The sequence below is a fragment of the Pseudopodoces humilis genome, chromosome 21, assembly GCF_049639895.1.
Source record: "Pseudopodoces humilis isolate 2021_Gansu_Grassland_sample_001 chromosome 21, ASM4963989v1, whole genome shotgun sequence".
Lineage (NCBI taxonomy): Eukaryota > Metazoa > Chordata > Aves > Passeriformes > Paridae > Pseudopodoces > Pseudopodoces humilis.
This window is the reverse complement of record NC_142220.1, coordinates 3,284,547-3,306,128: the sequence shown is the minus strand read 5'-3', so window position 1 is coordinate 3,306,128 and position 21,582 is coordinate 3,284,547. Positions and strand designations below refer to the sequence as shown.

Genomic DNA, 21,582 nt, shown 5'->3' with positions numbered 1-21,582 from the left:
GATAGTTGCAATGAAGGAAAATAGAGTGTATCTATGGAAATCCATAGGAATGGGTGCTATGCTTCCTGTTGTTTTCTACCCAGACGAACAATGACATTTAATCTAAACTCATCTGACACAAAGAAGAAATGCATTTTGCAAGTTTTTAAGTGAAGTTTAAGCCTGCCCATTGAGTAATGGCAATGAGGTTGACTCCTACTCCTAGTTCCAAAGTGTTTGGATTAACAGAAGCCTCTCCATATTTAGGAACCTTCCAGCATTTCAGTGCTGTACCAGTCATGTCTGTGGTCCCAGATAAAGGTCAGGGGAGTATAAAAATGTAGATCTTCCATTGGTTTATTGTGTTCACACCAGGGAACAGCACAGCTCTCAGAATTACAAAATCAGGGGAATTAGGGCTGGAGTGCAACCCTCTAATTCAGCTGCTCTTTCTTCTCCTCAGTTCAAGTAGGGGTCAGTGAAATCTCTTAATCTAGGCAAACACTGGCTTAGTGTGTGACTCAGGTGCTGCACTAGAAAGGTAATATGATATTACCCTGCTGGCACTCTGGTAAAAATGACATTGGAAGAGCTGGATTCAAGCAGAATAGAGTTTCTTTGATTTACATCACTGGAATATCCCACCTCTGTGCCACTTTCATCTGAATTCCCTGGCTGGATACTGTTCAGGGCTTGATTCACAGTATTTTAGCCACAAGCTGACACACTGAAAGAATTCACTATGCTTAAATAGCTTCAGTTCTTCCTCTGTCAGACAGCAGCCCAGATCATGTCTGCTCACTGCTGACATTATAATGCAGCAGAAAATTAGTCTGCACCCTCCCCAAACCAAAGGTGTGGGCTTGCTCTGCATTAAAGTGCTGCCAAAAAGCAGAAGTGAACATTAAAAAGTGCATAAATTACACAATGTTCATCTAGCTGGTAATGCAACACGCTTCTTTTTAATTCACTCACTGATCTGGCTTAGAGTAGCAGCAGCTATGAGTGGTTGGTATCTGGTGGTTAATAGATGATCCCTGTCATGTTCCCAGTGGGAAAGTGTCTGCATGCCAAAAGCATTATTCCAAATTCCACCTTGTTCTTGTACATGTAATTATTCTGCCATAAGCAGTGCAACAGCTGTCAGCCTCATGAACAGGCAGCCCCAGGGGACTGAAGGAAATGTACCTCCCACCTGGAGAAAAGAACACCTTCCTCTTACCAAGGCTGCTGGAAGGACACCCCAAAACACTGGAAGGCTGTGCTCAGACCCCTTAAAATCTGTTTGACTGCCCTTTTTCCTTCTCAAGAATGAGGTCAAACACCCCATCATTGGGTTTCTCTATTTTACAGATCAAATTTCCAGACATTTAAACTTTATTTCATGCCTATAAGGAACTTCTTCCCATAGTCTGCAGCCAATGCACACCAAAATGAAACAGGGAGAAACATATTTGTGTATGAACCCAAGGGCTCAATCTTTACATGCTGGGCTTTATTGAAAGTTATTCTCTTTTTTTGCAAGGTGAATGACTCTGCTTTGCTCTCTGCACAACAAAGTCTGACTAACCTGCTAAGTCTGCTCCTGAGCCTCTCTGACCAGCAGCTGCTGGTTAGTCACTCCCACCCTTCCTCTAAAGAGGATTTTACATAGTTAATTGTCCTTCTTGTCTCTAAGCTCTAACTCTGAAAATTTTTAACTTCAGGTAAGTGATTGCCAAAAGCATCACCTAAGTACACAGCCATTGTTTCCCCAAGCTGCTTACTGAGATCTCTCATCTCTGACCATTGTTTAGTTTCCTGTTTGTTCTTCCTGACACCTCCTTGGAATTCAACTCCCTTTGTTCAGAGATAATAATGTGAAACACAGAAAGGAGAATACAAGCTCACCAAAAAAAACCCAGTCATCTTTACTTTTCTTAAATGTTAATCACGACTAAATTCATATATGTAAATTATGTCGTGTTTAGAGAAGAACAGAACAGAACAGAAGAGGCAGAAAGGAAGGTGTGTACACAGATCTTTTGTCTCCTGGTACTTCAGAGGTAACTCCTCTGCAGCCGCTCAGGACCAGGACATTCAGAGAGGGTCAAAGGCACAAGTTTGATGGGGCCTTTTTCCCAAACTGAGAGACCTCCAGGCCCCAGACACAGACTGTGGTTAACAAAGAGGATTAAATAAACTTTTGCAAAAGGTGCCATACTTACACTGTCATTGCTTCCTTTGTTGTCCTCATATTTTGTCTCTATATGAATGGAGAATTTAGGCAAAAACGAACACTGCAACAAAAGAAAAGTATGTTTAATACAAGAAATATTCCTTGCTTCATCAACTGACATATTCAGTACATCCCTTTTGGTATCCCCTTTCCTATTTTTTTCAGATTACTTCAAGAAAAAGAATAAATGTTCACAGAACGTAAACCTGAAAGGTTTGATGCATCTGGAGGGATCCAGAGATTCTATCTAAAAGCTGGAAATTATAATGAAGATATAAATAAATCAGTATAAAGAGTCTGGAATAATTAGATGCAATGGTTTTCATGCTCACTATGCCCAGGAGTATGAATGTCCTGAATGTCTTGTTAGAAATTCAGCTCACTAAGATCTTGAGAGCAACTCAATACCCCTCAACATAGACCAGTCTATCCCTCATATAGAAAAACCAAAAGACACTTCACCAGATGCAGGTCCTGACCAAACAGAGAGAAATGCTTTCATATGTGAGGGCTTTTTCTTAATTTTCAGTGAGAAATGAATTTTAGCATAATTTCCTATTAATGAAATAGGAAGATGGATTATGAGCTCCTGTGAAAATTCCTTTATACTAAATCCGAATAAATCTTTAGATAATAACGCAAAAAAAAAAATACACTGATGTTTTTCTTCTAAAGATTAATATTCTGTATTTACATGGGAAAATAAATTTATTTTCTGAGGATTGCTTAGCTTAGTTGGCTTATGAAGACTAGAATTTGTAATAGTAGGCAACATAATCCCATCATAATAAATATTTCAAATATATTCTATTTATCATTTCACAGTTCTTCTTTCAAAGCAAGTTTTCAGATAGGCAGATATAGCAGCTGTCTAACCAGCTCTAAATGACACTAGTTCAGCATCTTTCCTGTTAGTCACCAAGGCTTTCCTTGCATTAACTGCCAGTTCCTTGTGTGATGCATCACTAATCCCCTATGGCAAATGACTCTTTCATGGGCTGTACATACAGGTTATACAATGAGGATGTTTGGATGCCTCAGTGTTCACACTGCTGCTGGTCCAAGTTCAGGCTTGAAAACGTTCAGAGAGTTCTTCTGAGGGTGATGTAAGGGAAGAGGGCATTTAGGAGGTCAGGAGTAGTACAACAACTGAAATGAGAAGCAGCTCCTTGGAGACTGCAGCAAATACATCCCTCCTTCAGTGGGTATCACCCAACAAGTCACTGTTTTGTCTTCTGACCACAGGATATCCACTACCAATAAGCACACCTAGAATCAATTCTTGTTGATAAAACAAGTGAGACAGATTCCTCAAAATAAGGTTCTGGTGCCATGGAAGGCAAAACCCCCTTTGTGCTATTGATCTGAAGCACATCTGCAGTTTCAGAGGGAATTATGAATAAAGCCAAATGCCAGATTTCCCTTCTACCTTGGTATTAAAGAAGTGCCTGCTATTTTCAATCACTGTCCAGAGGTTGCCAGCAGTCAGTCAGGTCATGACACCGAAATGTGTCACTCAGCAAGCCACTGTTTGAGTCTACTTGTTGATTCCTGTGACCCAGAATCTAAACTCTAATTAAAACAAGAGATCTTCTAACCTTGTATTTCAAATAGAAGTATTAAGGTAAGACCAAGGATCCTTAGAATAGCTTAGAAGAATGGTGCCATTTACCTCAAGCCACCTCATCAGAGAGCCACTTTCTCTAAAGCCACCCACAGGCAGCCTCTCTCTGTGTTTATTATGAAGGAGAGAACAGTAACAACCTAATTTGAGATTATAAATGGTAACATGGGTTACCCCAAATGAAAATTCAAATTCACCAGAAAGTCCTCCACCGCAAAAATCTCTCTCAGAAACTCAACTGGCTGGCAACCACTGCTCCAGCAGCTGTGGGGGGTCTCACTGCCTTACAGGAACACTTAGCAGGGTCCAAATTTTTGAACATTTCACAGAATGTGTCTCATGATTCATCAGCTGCACTCTGACTAACTGGCAGAGAGCTCTGGCAGAACCAGAAAACTGTTTATGCATCATTCAAAAGACTATTATTCATCGTGTAAAAAGTTAGGATTTTTCCCCTCAAGTGGCCACATATTTACTTAACTGGGGATTAAAACTGTTATGCAACAGTCAGAATCAAACTGGGGAGTGAATAGTAGGTAATAAACCTTTCAGGAGATTCTTATTTTCTTCTGAGCACCACTCCCTTTCTGCTCTGCCTCCTCTGGGGCCCGTGTTCTTCCAGTGCTGACCTGGAGGTGATCGATCCCCAGCACACACAGGAATGCACAGGGCACTGTTTCTAGTTCTCTGTTTCACCACCTCTACAGCTTGTAGGGTTCCTCTTGGGAATGAAATAGTGGCAAATTCAATCTTTAACTTGAAATTAAACTTAAATTCTACAGAATAATTCAAAATCTTCAGTCACAGTGTCTTCAATGATAAGGTGTTTTTGTGTAAAGCTCTCAAAGGAGGCATCTTAGGTATTGTCATCTCTGGATTTTTTAGATGTCTTATAAAACTCTTTTAAAAACTGTTATAACCCAGCACACCTGTGACACTCAAAAATAAGTAAGGAGAATATTCAGGGATTTTTTTTCTCTTTTTCCTAAACTTTCTATATTTGGCACCCCAATTTTGGAAGAACCAGGAGAGGTTTAAGGCTCAAGAGAGTACCCAGTGCAATAGCAGGAGTGTACCAGTAATTACCAGCTGTGAGCAGGGGCATTTCCACGTTCGAATGAAGGGAATGAAAGCAGCATATGGAAAGCACAGCCTGCAGTTGCGTTTGCAATTCCCTACATATAACCTCTTGAAAAACGAAAGGCCTATTTTTAGCATGATGATTGATTAGCGTTGCCATAGCAATAAGCAACACTTACAAGAACAGGGTAGAACCGAAGTGTGCCAAAACACTTGCCAAAGTCTTAAAGAGACAGTCAAACACACAAGGGTGTGTGACAGTCATTTAATGGAGAGGGCTGTCAAATTAACCTTTGTGTAGTAATTATGCCTGAGGTGGCTGTGGGAATTACTGGAGTTGTCAGTAAATATATTGGTCTGAGAGGTTTCTTCACCCTCTGGAACCTGCTCTGTGCCAGCGATGCCAGTTCATCAATACTGTTGCAGCTGGTTTTATCTTCCATGTGGTTCCTGCCTGCAGAATGTTCAAAGACCTGCTGGAGACCTCATCCTTGCTCTTCACCTCTCCTGCTCCTTGTGAATATTAATCCACAATCCTTGGCAGTTATTTCTGTACAGTAAAAATTAATCCCACTTTTTTTTTTTTTTAAGCAGCAGAAGCATATTTCCCTAAATCTTAACATAAACCCCCAGCAAGGCAGACATTTCATGTAAATGTTCTCTCTCATCTTCCACCACTTCTCAGACTGCTCATTTTTTTAATATGGTCACATATGCATTATTTTGACAACACAGGTGGAACTGGATTCTTTACAGAGCAATCTCCATGGACCATAAAGAACACAGTGACTGCTGCTATGAGGTGAGTGTTCAAGCAAATGATATCTTTTCTATAGGGTAACTTTCATATATCACATCCCTTAAATTCAAAATTTTTGGGCACTATTTTTGTACTCAGGGGATAACAACAGCATTTCTTTATTGAAGATCAAGAACCTGGGAAAGAGAAATGGAGTCCCAACTTTGCTGTAAGCGACAAAGGGGATGTGGGACTGTGGTGTGATGGAAGGTGGAATATTCAATGTTTTTTGGAAAATGGACAATGGGGAGTTACTGGCTCCCCTCAGATTGCTCCAGACAGCTGTGCATGTGAGCCCCCAGAGCTGCTGTGTGATCAGGTCACCCAGGCACAAACCAGCATCAATCAGGGTGACAAGGCTGGAAGAGAATAGACGGAAAGGGCTGGGCAGGGCGATGGCATTTGGAAGATGTGACTCAGCAAGAGGGAGGAGAATATGGAAAGCAAGATAAGCACAGGAAGGTGGCAAACAGCAAACAAAAGTACTGTTGAGTGGAAAGGGAAAGAACAATGCAAAAAACAGGGCTTTAAAATAAACATGGGAGCAAAACTCTCATAAACAAGCTGTGAAAGAAAACCACTGTTTGTATTGTATACAATAACCTGGAGATGGAACGATGACTAACAAGTTGCCTCCAACTGCTATAAAACTCTTATCTCCGGCTTTGCCTTCCCTTAGGATCTTTTTCTTTGATACATGGGAAGAGTAACCTGCTTATTGAAGAAGAAAGGAAGTGAAAAGCAGCGTGCACAAGTGGAAATGACAGTCCCATCCATCAGAGAGGGGGCTGGATTGCCTTGGAATAAGCCAGTGCTGGAAAAGGGGAATTCACCCAAGCAGTTTGAGTTACTTGTTTCAATGGGACTAAGCTATTAAATGAGAATATAGGTTTGCAGCTCTCTAAAAAATGTATTATTTTTTTTTTATAAATGCTACAGAGGTCCTTCCTTTTGCTAGAACCTCTAAGGGAAATAAACCTGTGTTTTCCCAGGACAAAGGCACCAGTGAGACTGTTTTCTGAGTTATGGGGGTAAGATGGGAGGATGCTGGTAGTAACTTTGCATTAGGCTCTAATCCTGCAGTACAGATTCTGCTGCATTTTTGATGCAGACTCTTCAAATCCTCAAACTGCAGAAAAGTTTCAGCACTGAAGAGTGAGGGGTTAGATCCAAATTTCAAGGGCTGGTAGTCAGATAAAGAGAACACAGGAAAGAACTCTACAGCAATGTTTATCTGAAACAACCGTTTTCCTTGTCAAGTCATCTCATTATAAAAATAACAATATAAAAACATTCCTTCCAGATAATTTACTTCATGGATAAACCAGCAGCTAAGTGAAGCACAAACCATGCCTGTTCTCAAAAATAATCAGAAACCAGCAGGTCAGTAATGGACCATTTAGCAACTTTTACTCTAGGGCCTTGACACATACCAGATGACATAATTTTATTTTGTATTATAATCAGTCATTTGCTGTAGATGAATAAATGTCATTGTGATAAATCACCAAAGGAATTGTTGTCTCTTGCTTTCTGTTCCATAGCTGTTTTTCATAAATATTCTGGATTTATATTCTAGTCATAAGTTAATTTGGGACACTGGAATGTTGAAGGAATGCTTCTTCTCCTTGTACAGAGCAAACAATGCCATTTTATTGCTTGTTTTGTCTATATAATTGTGAAACTAACAATTGTCCATAAATTATACACAAAAGAATTATCCAGCTGTTTTAAAATTTCAGCCCCAGAACTGAAATTGCTAACAACACCAAAGCCATTCAGGTCAGGTGGCAAATCTATCTGAACTGATCCCTGGTAAACACTTGAACTGCACCTTCAAACCCAGAGGAGTTTGCTTAAATTATCTTTGTAATTTTCCTAACCATTTTCTACTCCAGCTTGAGAGCTAAACTTTGGCTCATTTTCAGTGTACTTCGATCACATGAAGATTTTGTACCATGGTTTAGTCACCAAACATTCATGATCTGATTATTTGTTTGCTTGAGGCTCCTCTTTTGTTTTCCAGACTCTCCACTATTACTTGAGCAGGTTGAATTGATATTTGCTTTGTGCTGTTTATTTTCTAACAATATCCCAATGCAGGTAAAGAAACATAGTTCTATGCAATTCTTCTTCGTTTGGTTTGCAATAGTTTGCTTTCTAGTTAATTATTTCTAATCTTGCTGGGCGAGCTCAGAAATAAAAATAACAAAGCCTCCTGAAAATTCAGTTGTTCTTGCCACTGTGAACAGCATAAATATTTTCCACTAAAGATACATATTTGCAAAGGCTGCGATAAGCTGGCACACAAGGGGTTGTTGAGAGCTGCAAGGCATCTTGTCTCCATCCTCCAAGAGAAAAAGGTCCCTAACCAGCAAGGGAATTCCTTCCAAAGCCAGCGGCCACAGCAGCCATTACCCAGGAGCGGCTGTAGCTGGGCAGGAGGCACCTGACCATACCCAAGCCCTGGAATTGCTTATGGAGTGGAATCCACTGGAGTTACTCCTATAGGGCTCCCCTTCTGCTGCATCCTAAGTATGGTATCCCAGGTCAATTATCTTAATATCAACCTAATCACAATATAAATGGATTTGTAGATAAAACCTAAATGTGTATTTTAGCAAGATATCTTGTCAGGTTTCTAATGACAAGATCAAAACCAAAGCAGCTCCAGTGTCTAACTTGAAGATGCCTTCTCACATTCAGTTCTGAAGTAACACCCCAACCACTAAAACTTTGAACTTTACAGGAATATTTTATTCCCTAAATAGAATCCTGAAATCTGGATGACTTCCTTTGGCTTCAGCTTTGACAGTATTTTTTGACTTCCTCCTCCCTCTCAATGTCAGCAGGAAGCTTTCAAGGATTAGCTCCAGCTCTGATACAGCACTTCTTGGGACAGTCCCCATGTGTCATCTTCCAGAGAGAGGAAATCTTTTGCATGGCAGCTTTAACGAGGTGCATTTGCAAATGCTCTCCTGATATGACCCTACAGCACAAATTACACCCCACAAAAGCATCACTTGTGCAATAGTTCTGTTAAACTCATTATCTCAAGCATGTCAGTTGTTTTACATGCTGTTAACATGGTTGTCAATAATACCCTGTAGCAGATGTGGTGTTTGCTGTCAAATTTAGGGGGTTGCTGTGCAACAAATACCATTGCTTAAAGCAGATGCCATCATAACTGGATCCAGATTACAGAGGACTAACATCACGACAGTGTAATTTCCATTGCTGTTTTCATGCATCCAATTGCTCTTGGCTTTTTATACAACCATGGCACAGAACAATGTTCTGAAAATTATTTTTCAAAGCCTGATAAGCATTTTTTCTTGGGAGTCCTAATTTCAAGTCTTTAAGAAGGTTGTATTTATGAATTCCATAATATTCACAGGAGAACCAGACTGATGAAATTATTCCATACTGCATTTCTGAATGCCAGAGTATGGGCTAGAATGCAATTTCTCAACAGCCCTCACATTTTACAACTGAAAAACCTTAAGACTGTCAGTAAGGTTCACTCTGCTGAACACATCCTCTTCCAAGTCACTAACACAAACTGAAATAACATGCTGAGCCTTTAAGGTCCTTCTCTTTATTTAGAGTGGAGCTTACAAGGTTAATAAGGTGTGAACATACCACAGAGCAGTACAACTTGATAAGATTATACTTTATTTATCCAATTATTGGTCTGCCTTCAGAATGGGTTTTCCTTGAAATGAGGCTCAATTTGACTCTCACCAGGTCCCACAGACCCTTCAGAGAGAATTTATGATCTTTAAGAGAAGGGTTTCCAAGCTATCTTACATATTTTGGGCCATGTCTGTGGGCTTATTCTTTCTTTCAGAATTCTCTAATGAATACAGAAGATGAAACTTAGAGAAATATTCCAGGCAAGGATAGCAATTATTCCCAGTGGGATGTTTAACATTTTTGTTCTAGATTCAACAGTTTGAGGCAAAGGCTCCGTCTCTGTTTTCCATGAAGATAAATTCACAGCCCATCAGCTCCATTAATACATATTTTAGATTTTTGTCTGAAGTACAGTTTCCCTCATCTCCTCCCAGTATTTCTAGTTCTGTTTCCTTGCACCATGGTGAGTAATTAGTCCCCAGCTCCCCTAGGCAGTTACACTGTCACTTAGTGATTGCTTTGCCTACCTTCTACATTTCTGGACTGATTTAATATTTCTTTACATGTCTCTTCAATGTTGCAATTACTTTTGCTGATGCTCTTGAATATTTCTGTAGCTGTACCTTCCTCCAACCTGCACCAGGTGTTGTTTCACCAGATCAGACAGAGAACACCTCCTGATTCAGATTCTCTGAGTACAGCACTGCTGTTTGGTTTTAATAATGTATTGCATTTCAAATTTAGATACATACTTCTGTCTGCCACCACCCTTTGCATCATCCCCACTTGTCTCTTTCAGTTAAAGAAAAAAAAAATCACATTAAAAGATTTAAATTTACTTTCAGTTAAAGAAAAAATTTACCATGGAGAGATATCAGTGCAACACAGCAAATGTCAACTTCCCAGCCTGAAATTAAATGTGCTATCAAAGGTAAACCTTAATTAATGTGACCTCTGACAGACCCTACTGAAAGTCTCTTCTGGCAAAACCAGCTGGGAATCTGTCCCTTGTCACTTCTGTCCATTCTGGGACTTTTGGGTTTCCTCTGACAATCAAATGAATATTCTAAGTGCTTGTAGCACATATTGAAAAACACATTTTGTTGCTTTGGGTTTTCAAACCTGGCCATCACAGTTTCAACTCTTCGTCTCCAGCTTTCAGATCTGAGCCTTTAAATGCCTTTATTTTTTTCTTTTTATCACACTATTTTTTTCTCTTTTTGCTTTATGAGCTTTTAAAAAATCTGCACAAACATTGTGAGCATTTGCAGAATTAAGAGAAACATCTGCATTATGTTTTGCCTGCAGTCAGAAGTTCAACCTAAATCAAAGCAGGAGTTTCTGAAAGGTCCCTTCACCTGGAACCTCCTCACCACCCCCTCCTTACCTTCCAAAGGCTTCTGGAAATTTATTGTTATTATTGAGGCCAGCACATTTAAACAATTTTTCTCATGATTTATGTGCTATATTTTGACTTAGCTCTGCAAGAGGGAATAGCAGATTTTTCTGGGCACTGTGCCCAGATTATCTTTAATTTTGTCTACAGATCGTACAGTTTCCCAGATACTATACCAGAGATTAGCATTTTATAAGTTAATAAAACAATAAATAAAATAAAATCTGTTCTCATGTCTCCATGTAACAACTGGAACCTTAAAAGCCTCAGCCTTTTTCATAGAATCTTCTCTTTCTTACAGCCAGTAAGTAAAAAACATATCAAATTATATTGAAGTAATATAGAAAAATAAATTATAGGATCCCCTTAGAATTACTTCAAATTTCCCTTTAAATTGCTTAAAAAAATAACTAAAATAAAGTTTCACTATTGAATGTATTATGAATAAGTTATATTAAGAAGGAATCAGACTGGATTCTGCTACTGTATTTTACATAATTTTTCTATTTTTAGAATAAAAAGAGGAAGAAACACTTACTGTGTATTCTGATTTCCAATTGTCCATTTGTAAAAAAAAAGAAGAGGGAAAAGAAAAAAAAAGAAACATGAAATAAAACAATCATGCAAGATCCTTACAGTAAGTACACATTAACAATAAAAATGATATGTCAGATAGTCTGCAGATTTATATTTGACTGAAGTCTAAGGGACAATAAAGGACACAAGTCAGACAGAATCCAAGCACCTGGTGTTTTTTTACAAGCAAGAATTTGCATATGTCCAACACTCCAGTTTTTACCTATCCTTAGTCTATAATCTTCCTTTCCTGATACCAGTAAATATAAGGTGAAAAAGTACATGCAGTTTAACAGGAGCTGTTAAAGAGACCTGGTGCTTGTAGATCAATATTTAATTTGCAGCTTCTGAAGATAAACTAAACTATCCCCAAACCACGAAACAGCAACCATTTCTGCCACATTCCTTACCTGTGATTGTGTAAGGATAATAATTCCAGGCCTTCTCTGTAACATAAAATATTTTGGGAACAACTGCTCTAGCCCAGCTAGGCAGTTTGCTGAAAGTAAAAAGAAAATATAAAATTAGAATATATTATGACTTATGTGTATTGTAGAAATAAAGATACTTCCAAATGTGCCCATCATTTGTGAGGTGTTTGGGGAATACAGCAATACCCAGACTTCTTGGGAGTATTTTCCCTTTCTGCCTCAGCTGTGCTCCCCTCGCAGAGGGAGCAGATGGGTGCCAGAGCAGCAAGCTTCGAGTGGGCTGAACTGAGGCTGCTCATTTTAGGAATTCATGGCCTGGAACCTTTGGCCACACTCAACAGGTGAGGCCAAACAAGGGGTAACGCTGGCACCGTGTGCTCAGCCACAGGGAGGCACTCTCTAACAAGAGGTCAGGAGGAAATGTGGGATTTCGGTCCACTTCAATCCCCGATCCATTATCTCTCACAGAGTCTTCTTTCTTCCTTCATATCCTCTGCCAGCACTGAAGCCCTCATGCTCAGCTCACCTGGCACGCAGCTGTTCCCACACTACCAACACCAACTCCTGAGTAGGAAGCTTTTATATTAAAATTAACAGATCACTCAAAACACCTCGTGAGGCTGGTAGGCAGCATTAGTCTCATTTTGCTGATGGGAAAAGTAAATATCAAAAGTGAAGAGAATGAATGGATCTGATGTTACAGCTCAGAGCTCATTCTGTCAAGAAAACTCACCAGTACAGTGGTACAAAGGCAGCAGAAGCAGAAATCAAAGACACAGATACACCATTTGAATGGATCATTAAAGGGTAATTGAATAATACTATGGAAGGGTGGCAGCATTTTTTTAGCATGGCTCTTGGGGCTCTCATTTCCAGCACTCTGGTCACAGAGGGTACCAAAAACTGATGAACAAAGAAACATTTAAAAAGGCAAGATCACTATAATTCATCTTTCAACCCTCTCTTAATAACTTCAGTTATAAACACTGAAGCTGCCAGGAACAAAGATGCAGAACTAGTTATTTCAAGGACAGCAGACCTTGGACACCACAAATATCCCTGTACTTGGGGGACTCAGTTCAAATAGAGTTGGTCTGGCAAAGCATTGAGCAGAGCACCCAGGCCAAGACTGAATCTGTACTGAACTGCAGGAGATGCTTCCAAACCTCAATTTCCCAAGTGTAAATGTTTGAAATAGTTCTGTTTAGATAACTGTGTGCAGAAAGTAAATTAAGTTTCCATATTAGCGAATTTCTGAAGAAAATACATTTGGGATCATTAAGGCTTATTTAACCATGATCTGGCTACATATAAATATTTTATTTGTCCAGAGGCAAAATGCAGATGTTAGTACAGTATCTACAGATTCAAAGCCAAGTGCATTGACTTTTGCTCTTCAATGACATTGCTCAAAACTGGATTCTTTTCTTTACATAAACCTTTCTTGTGTACAGACTTTTAAGCAGCATTTTACATCCTGCATAACAGACTTCCCTGTAACAGATCTTATGTTTATTTTGTCAGCCTCTGTCAGTGTTTTATGACTGCTCCCCTTACCCCCGCTAAACTTTACTCTGATGCCTAAATTATAAATACCAAAGGATGGAGACTTTCAGCTTCTGAAAACATTACTCCAGTAGGAGAGAAGAGGCAGTAAACAATTCTAAATATAACTAAGGTTACACTGACACTAGAAAACATACATCTGCTCATTTTGCACTTTTTTTTGGTTATTGTTGTTTGTAGCATATTTACCTGTCTACCTATCTTCACCAGTACAGCATGTCCTGAAAAAAATAACTTTATGAGCAAAACACAGATTATACTCAGAATTGCTAGCAAGTTCCAGCCACAGACACACATGAATTCTTCCAAGGTCCACTCAAAGAAAAGATAGTATCTCTATATTTCAGCAGCACAGGTATGAAGATCACATTAGCTTTTTTTTTTTATTTTCTTTATTTCCTCATTTCTCCTCCTTCAGATGAAGTTCAGTCTCAAATTTCTTTAAGAGATATCAGTTCAGATCAAAACAGAGCAAAGCAAAGTTTGTTAGGGCAGTGGGCCCAGGAAAAAGAAAAGAGGGAGACGACTGTGCTGGTGTTTCTCAGCAAGGCAGGCAGAGGAGAAGTTTCCAGCACATCCTGTATGGAAGCATGTCTCCTTGAGTGAAATCCTCAAGAGACATCCTGGCCTCCCAACAAAATCCACAGCAGCCTGAAAAACCTCCTGATCCTTTCCAGAAAACTTCAACAGTATTGCAACTGTTTTACTGTTTTACAGCACTTGCCTGTTGAGATAGACACGTTTTTCTGTTAGCTGCCCATTGCCATGGTTGGGATCTTCATAGGGTTCATTCTGCACCACTTCCACACCCTCCCCTCGGTCACTCTGCTCATGGCTGTGCTTGCTGATCATGTACAGCTGTCCAATTCTGTACTGCAAGGCAAAACCAAGAACAAAGTATATTAGTTTTATGCTGCACGGGTATTCAAAAGCCAGTCTTAGTCAATGAGATACTGCTATGTGTAAATAAAAGGTAGTTTGAAGGTGAAAACCATTATCTTATGAAGTCCATGGTGTCACTTGTGGAAAAAATAACAAAGCCTTTGTGCATACAAATGTAAAGAATTAGGCCAGTCCTCTATTATTAGACTTTATAAGTATATCAGTTAAGAATCAGTAAACAGTTAATCCAGTGCTTCCACATGCTGAAATTTAAAGGGACTTTAACCAGCAGGTGAACTCTAAAAGTTCTGTGGGATTCTGGCAGGATTCTTCTGCCCTGCCAACACAATGAAACGCTGAAATAAGATTTGGGGTAACTGTGGCTGGTCCACAGAGACAGGAGGACCAGCTCTTAAGAAAAAAACATGTAGACTCCAAGTCCTTTGAAAAAAGAAGTTTGAGTGACTTGGCATTATTAAATTAGAATTAGAATTAAATATTAATATAAATAATATTATTATATAATGATTATACTATATAATTATTATAAATAATAGAATTATAAATATCTCAATAATAATAATTACACTTAATTATTAATATCAATAAATTACATTTTCATTATTAAAATGCATTTAAGTATTTAATGATAATTTTTCTATGGACTCCCAAGTAACTTAGGAAGCCAAACACTGTGAGGATTGGCCCAACTTTGCTATCACAGAAAAATAAATTGTTGCACTTGATTTTTTTCTCATTATGTCTCATATCTACATCAGGGCTTTTGCCTCCAAAGAAATCTAACAAAAATACATCCTTGAACTTTCATTAACAAAGATTTGAAAGCATAATTGTACTTTCCTGGTCATTTTCTGGTCCGAAGTTTTATTCTCAAGTTCTTTGCACACTCTTGAACACACCAGGGTTCTTGCAACAAACTGTCTTTGGACAAACCCAGATTTCTTGATTGGATCCCTCTCTCCCCCAGAGCAATTTGTTTAGGCATATACATGCTAATCACTTCAATCACATCAATCCCCCTTCAAATACAAAGAACAACCTGTTAATTTAGAGAATGGCTGAGCTACCACACAAGCTGCCAAGAACCAGCTCAGCATAAGCAAACAAAAGCATTGTGACAGTCTGACCTCAGAAAACTCGATGAGATTCTTGTGGTTATTGCATATTATAAACAGCAATCCTATCTCATACTTTAAATGCCCAAATAAAAAGAGCAATTAGCTCAGAAAAAAAAACCCAAGCCATCACAAACCTTATTAGCAACTGGCAACAAAACAGTCTTACCAAACAAAATGATAAGGAATAGGAGGATGGAGGGCACCCTATATTAATTCCTCAATTCTACATAATCCAAATTTATTCCCTTACAGCAACAGGCCACAAGAAGGTAAGAAATTTGGAACCGGCATCTTAAGAGAGTAAATCCTAACATTGTTTTACTTGCTAATCCACTTCTCTACCTTTGTGTCTACTGAATCCTTTTTCTCTATCTCATCATATTTGAACATTTTGTCCAAATCTCAAAGGCTCTGAAGAGCCTCACACTAGCTTTTAACTAGATCCACGACAAATTGTCTTCTCTTTTTCTCTAACAAAAATGAATGTATTGGTGCACAGCGAAGGCAAAGTTTGTAGTACATTTGATTTGATCAATTAGTACAGTTTGAAAAAGAATAACTTTCAGGCACATAAAACTGCTCTTCAGGTCTTAAAGTAACACATTTCAAAGCTGAATACAAGTTGAGAAAAAATGCTTTGCCTTTAAGTAGATATGTATCAATTAGACCACCTGGGAGCACAGACTTCCTGCCTGTGGACTGATAAGGACAGCAGAAAAGAGGAAAGGTGATAAGGTCCTTATATTCTAATGGAAAGGAAGAGGTCAGTAATTTGTATCCTGTGGACTATGAAAAGGTTAGATGAGGAGTAGAGAGAGGAATTATAGTTTGACAGAAAGTCAATATTTTGATCATGATCTCTATTGGGTTTTTTTATTATCTCATAAAGTTATGAATTTTAGTTGCCATGGACACCTCTGGTAAGTGTTTCATAATTGCACATATCAATATCCTACATCCACGTAGTCCTTTGTAATTTTGCTCTCAGTTTTAATGGCCAAATACAAACACCTCAGTTTCTGTTGGAAATGTTGGCTCAGAAATACCAAGATGAATGTACTTTCACACTGACAGCAAACTGAGGGGTTGTGCTGATGTCTTCATTTGCTCCAGCATCATGAACCAGAGATACCCTCACAACACTGTTTTGTTAACAGAGGTTGTTGTCCCTTCATGGACCCACCCCACCATAAAACACTTGCAAGATATCAAATCCCAAAGACTAAATGAATCTGAGCAGAAGTTTAAGGGAGCTAAGCCTTGTGCCCACTGCACTCTGCAGATGAGGGTCAGTGCTGCTTTCCAGATGCTGCACAGTCAGTGCTTAAAGGAAGATTCTCTGCTGCTGAGGCTCAAAACCACACACGTTCCAATCATACCCACGATCTCACAGGAGGTAACCCAGGCTGCTCAGCACGGTGCCTCCCACTTGGAAGATGCTGAAAGGAACAGAAGGCACCACTGCTGGACAGCTCTCCTGCAGGAACCCCACTGCTCCTCGCCTTCTGCAGGTGATGGCTTCCCATAGCTATGGATCTGACACTGCTCCAGTAGAAATATCCACCTTCAAAGCCAGCTTAGACGGGGCCCTGAGCAGCCTGGTCCAGGGAGTGACATCCCTGCCCACGGCAGGGGTTGGAATGAGATGAGCTTTGAGGCCTTTCCAACCCAGCCCATTCTACGACCTTTCACAACTACTGAAGTGGCTGGGCAGTTCTGCTGGAAAGCAGCTGCATTCTGCAAAGGAAACATTTGTACATGCACTATAAAATAGCTAACTTAGCTCTTTTGTGTGCTATTAATTTCTTTATATCTGCTGCACCAAATGTTAAAATCATTAGAAAGTAAATTACTGTTACTAAATAACAGTACTATAGTACTATAGTACTATATTATACATATTACTATGGTAATAATAATAGTACTTTACTAAATCAGAGAGTGCACAACTGATATTTCAGATAAAATAGCATTTTTTCAAGTGTATGTTTCTATTTACATGAAAAAATCCAAGGCAAAGATGTGTCTTTTAGAACTTCCTGGAATTTAAATGCCTGAATAAAAAGTCACAGCTTTTTCTTAATTCCTATGGATATTGTGGAAAAATAACACTTAAGAATCATTTAACAACAGTAACTGATACACATTATTCCTGCAAGGGTAAACTGATGTGCCACTACTATTTATCTTGTTCTATCACAATCTGAATTTCTGTGTTCTTAGCTTTAAGGTAATTTTCCAAGACCATTACTGTTTCAAGGAATTCAGTAAAACTTCACACAATGGCACCTGATATGAATTTGGATCTGAAGAAAAACCCTTGGTAAATTCTTCAGTTTAACAGGGGAAAATTTTTATTCAACAGCAGAGCAAGAAGTTCAATAAACAAATGCATATAATGTGGAATTAGAGATTTTTAAGGGTATTGCTGTGTAGCTTTGGTAGTAGCCCTGATGTTTCCCAAGCCTAATGAGTGAGACTTTGTCTCGGTGCTGACTCGCCTTCTCCTTCAACAGGCAGATGGTGTTTGCTGTTGGGATTCAGTCATACAAGAAACAAGGTTCATGCTAACAGCATAAGGATGGTCAATCTGATTTTGTTTGAAATAATAAGTGAGAACAGAAGCATTTTCATTCCTCAGATAGGAGGGGAAAAAAAAAAGAAAGAAATGAAAAAAATTTAAAAGAGGGTCCACCCCACCCATCTTTCATTTGTAGAGCTCCCACCATCTCCAGCAGAAGCTGCACAAGAAATGTTGTACAAACATGTCTGAATTTTTTTCAGCCTGACTGCCTATTGCTCAAGTTTTGATTTAATGCAAGTCTCAGAGTACAAACTTTCAAACTTCAGGTGGAATATAAAAAACTCTCTCAAAGGAGAAATTATGCCAAAATGATCTCGTATCTGAAATTTTCATACGACTCCTTGAAGTTCTTATCTGAATGCTCACAGAAAATGTAACAGATTTATCACTGGCTTTGTCTTACATAATTCTCATATTCAAAAGAATGGCTGAACACTTTCATCGACGTTTACTTTTCTGTAACTAGACTAAACCATCAGGGATGGTGCTGCCATTTCAATTCGTTCCATTTTTTGTTCTAAGCCAGTAGTGAAACTCCTTCCCGCAGAGAGGAGCTGGAGTCTGGAATACACTGAGTGCCTCTTCTGCCTGCTCAAGGTAACAATTGTTTGGTGAGCTGCATTTTGACAGTGGAAAGTACTTTTCTCATACAGGTTCTAAAACACTAAAACACACCCGTGGCTTCTAGTCCTGTTCTCAGAAAATTGCAAAGGTAAAACAGAAAAAAAGAAGAAGAGCAGCAACAACTAAAATGAAACAGATCTGTTCTTATGCACAAAGGTAGCTCTGTAGGTTCAACCCTGCCTCCACTGATAGCAATAGTTGTTTTGTCATTGACCTCAATTTAGTTAAGATTTATTTCTAGCAATGAAATACAATGAATCAGCTCCATCATCAGTTATATCTGTCCAGCTACACTGAAACCAAGGGCATTGATTATGGCAAAAGAGTAGCAATTTTATTATGGAATTCTGATTTATAGAATGCTGTCTCATTCACAGAAAACAATCTTAAAACTGATTGGTACATTTCTGATTTATTTTCAATTCATAGTCTTTGCAAGATGCTGTATGCTCCTTGTGAATGTGTTTCAGGACTTAATTTTATTTCTTTTACTAAAAAGACTAATAGGAATATTATTCATCACTTTTCCACGTTTTGAATTATTCAAAACAATTGCTGATAATTCCTCAAAGGACTACCATGAGACAAACACGATGATCCCGAGGTAAGTTACTTGTCCAAACATGCACAGCCTGTCACTCTCAGCAATCTCTTCCCAGCAGTTTTACAGAGATATTTTACCTCTGGAATAAATTGTTTGGAAATGTACTTGCTTGAGTAAATATCTTTGTTTAGGAGGATACACTGAGGTTTCCTATTGTGTTTGTTTTGATGTTGAGGGCATTATTTTCAGGTCCTGATGAAGACATAAGCCCTACACTACTATATATAAGAAAAGCTTCCAGTTAGATACTGAACACAGGCAAAGAAAGCATTAACCTTATTTTATATTTGATTAATTGAAACATAAATTAATACATCAACCTTAAAAAAGATGTCTGTGGTAGAACAGGGAATTTAGCCTCAATCTAGATTCCAGCGCAGTGCTGTTACCACAAGACACACCTGTAATTTCTTTTTCATTCTTAATGATAATTACTTAAAGTGAAGTGGTTTCTCTTATCTCCCTCACTAGCCATAAATCCTTCATGTTAATACTATTAGACATCATTTCATCTGGAATGGGTGAATCCTGATGCATCCTCAGGCTCGTGTGCCTGTGGGAGTGGAACCCTCAGGTCCCCGGCTGACGGAGCACTGAGGCTGTGCCCTCTGATCCCCAGACTCCTGCAGGTGATGATTCATGTCTATCAACAAGAAATTTCAGGAACTTTTTTCCATGACACAAGCTCTAGCTTCTGACAAAGTGATTTGTTTGCCTTGTTATTAACATTCCTAGATTGGTTTTAACAAGAACAGAGGAATGTGCAGTGTGCTGGTATTTGATTTTTCATGTATGGGTGGGTTTGTATTGGTTTCTCCTTGGCTGATTTTGGAATTAGGAATTTGGTTTGGTTTGGTTTCAGTTGGGGCACAGAGCCACAACTTTGCAAGCAATGGAGGTGGGTATCTCTTGATAATCACCAGCCCAAGGTTTTCCTGCGGACATTGCTATGAGAGAAATCAGACTTGTAACCACTGCAGAGTAAGAAAACTTGCCACTGAAATAATCCTTTTTTCCTAGAGAGGCAGGAAAGAAAGCAGGAAGAAAATAAACTCAATATAAATTTGAACTTGGAAGTCTCTCTTACGTAGCACAATTTACCAGTATGAAAGTAGTGGTTTATATTTCTAAAATAATGATTTTCCTGGTAAAATAATGACATTGTGGGCTAGGATCCTGTGAAAACCCTGCTGGGTTTGACTGCTTGGGAAATTCTGCAAGGAAAGCATGAATAGTAAACAGAGAAGGCAGAAGAGGGGTGGTTCTTACAGCCCAGTGCAGTGCTGTGCAGATTCCCAGCCTGCTGACCTGCCCCTGAATCTCCTTTAGTCTGGCCAAACAGCAGCGTGGAGTCTGCACTAATACACTGTTTGACTTCTTGTTTCTAAGCTAAGATGTTTAGAGCAAACCAGGCACCTTTGCACTGCATTCTCTGTCATGTAGAAACATCTGAAGTGCAAAGAAGTTTTTATGAACTGGTATTTTAAATGGCTGCTCCCGAGGCACAAATACAAAAAGTGGCTCCAGGAGCAAAGGTGTACTTCTAAATTATTGTCCTCAAAAGCAAATCTGTTTTTATCTATACAAAGCATCAATCAAGGAATAACACCAAACATCTAGGTCCTAAAGTCTAAATCTTAGCATAATTCACTGTTGTGATTTGAGGCCCCAGCAAATCATGCAAATTATTTGACGGTATAAATGTCACTCCCTGCAGTAATATATAAAGAATCTGACCAGTCAGAGTTTACAGTTGAGCTTGAAATTTTTCTTTCAACTAATTCCTGCATGCATCTGTGAATCACAAAGCACTACACATCTGCTGACTTGCATCAGCAGTATTCTTTACTGTTGCCCAAATTCATGGGAACATGCTTTTGTAGCCTCACAAACAAACAGTTGCAGTGGGAACAGTTGACTTTTGCATGCTGTGAAGTGCCATTCTTATTGCTTTCATGTTTGCTTTGCATTTTCAAGGAAGAAATTACATCCTTAAGATGCTTTATCTGCCTAAATTCCTGTGAATGACAGTTCAGCAATGACACACTGGATGTTGAAAGTCAGTATACTCCTCTGGTATTTCCAGCTGAAGAAACATAGCCCACTCTAAGTTTACAATACCCTGGCACGTAGTGCCTTACAACCAAACAAGTGCTACTGAAACCAATAGGATCAGGTCTCTGGTTAATAGGTGTACAATGAAAATTAAAATAAATGAAAATTAAGTTGCAAATGTTCAGCTTTCATGCAAATGGTTTGCCAAATATAGCTCATGTCCTGTTCAAATTGTAGTCATTTTATGCTTCTACACCAGCTGTGCTATTGAGAAAAGCCAGCTGTTTATCTGGAGTGTACAAGCTCATACAATTTTTAAGAATCAGTTTTTATTAACAATATTTTACAGTGAGTCAGCTGGTTACATTTTTCAACCACGTACACTATGT

At 38.9% G+C, this 21,582-nt stretch overlaps 1 protein-coding gene across 1 annotated transcript in view; it reads right to left on the bottom strand.

Annotated features, from left to right (window-relative positions):
• Window positions 1–21,582, bottom strand: part of PITPNC1 (phosphatidylinositol transfer protein cytoplasmic 1) — a 77,054-nt gene that overhangs the window by 26,354 nt on the left and 29,118 nt on the right. The window contains 4 exon segments of the mRNA XM_014255767.2: window positions 2,187–2,258; window positions 11,271–11,278; window positions 11,719–11,807; window positions 14,030–14,178. Coding sequence (XP_014111242.2) covers window positions 2,187–2,258; window positions 11,271–11,278; window positions 11,719–11,807; window positions 14,030–14,178 — 318 coding nt within the window.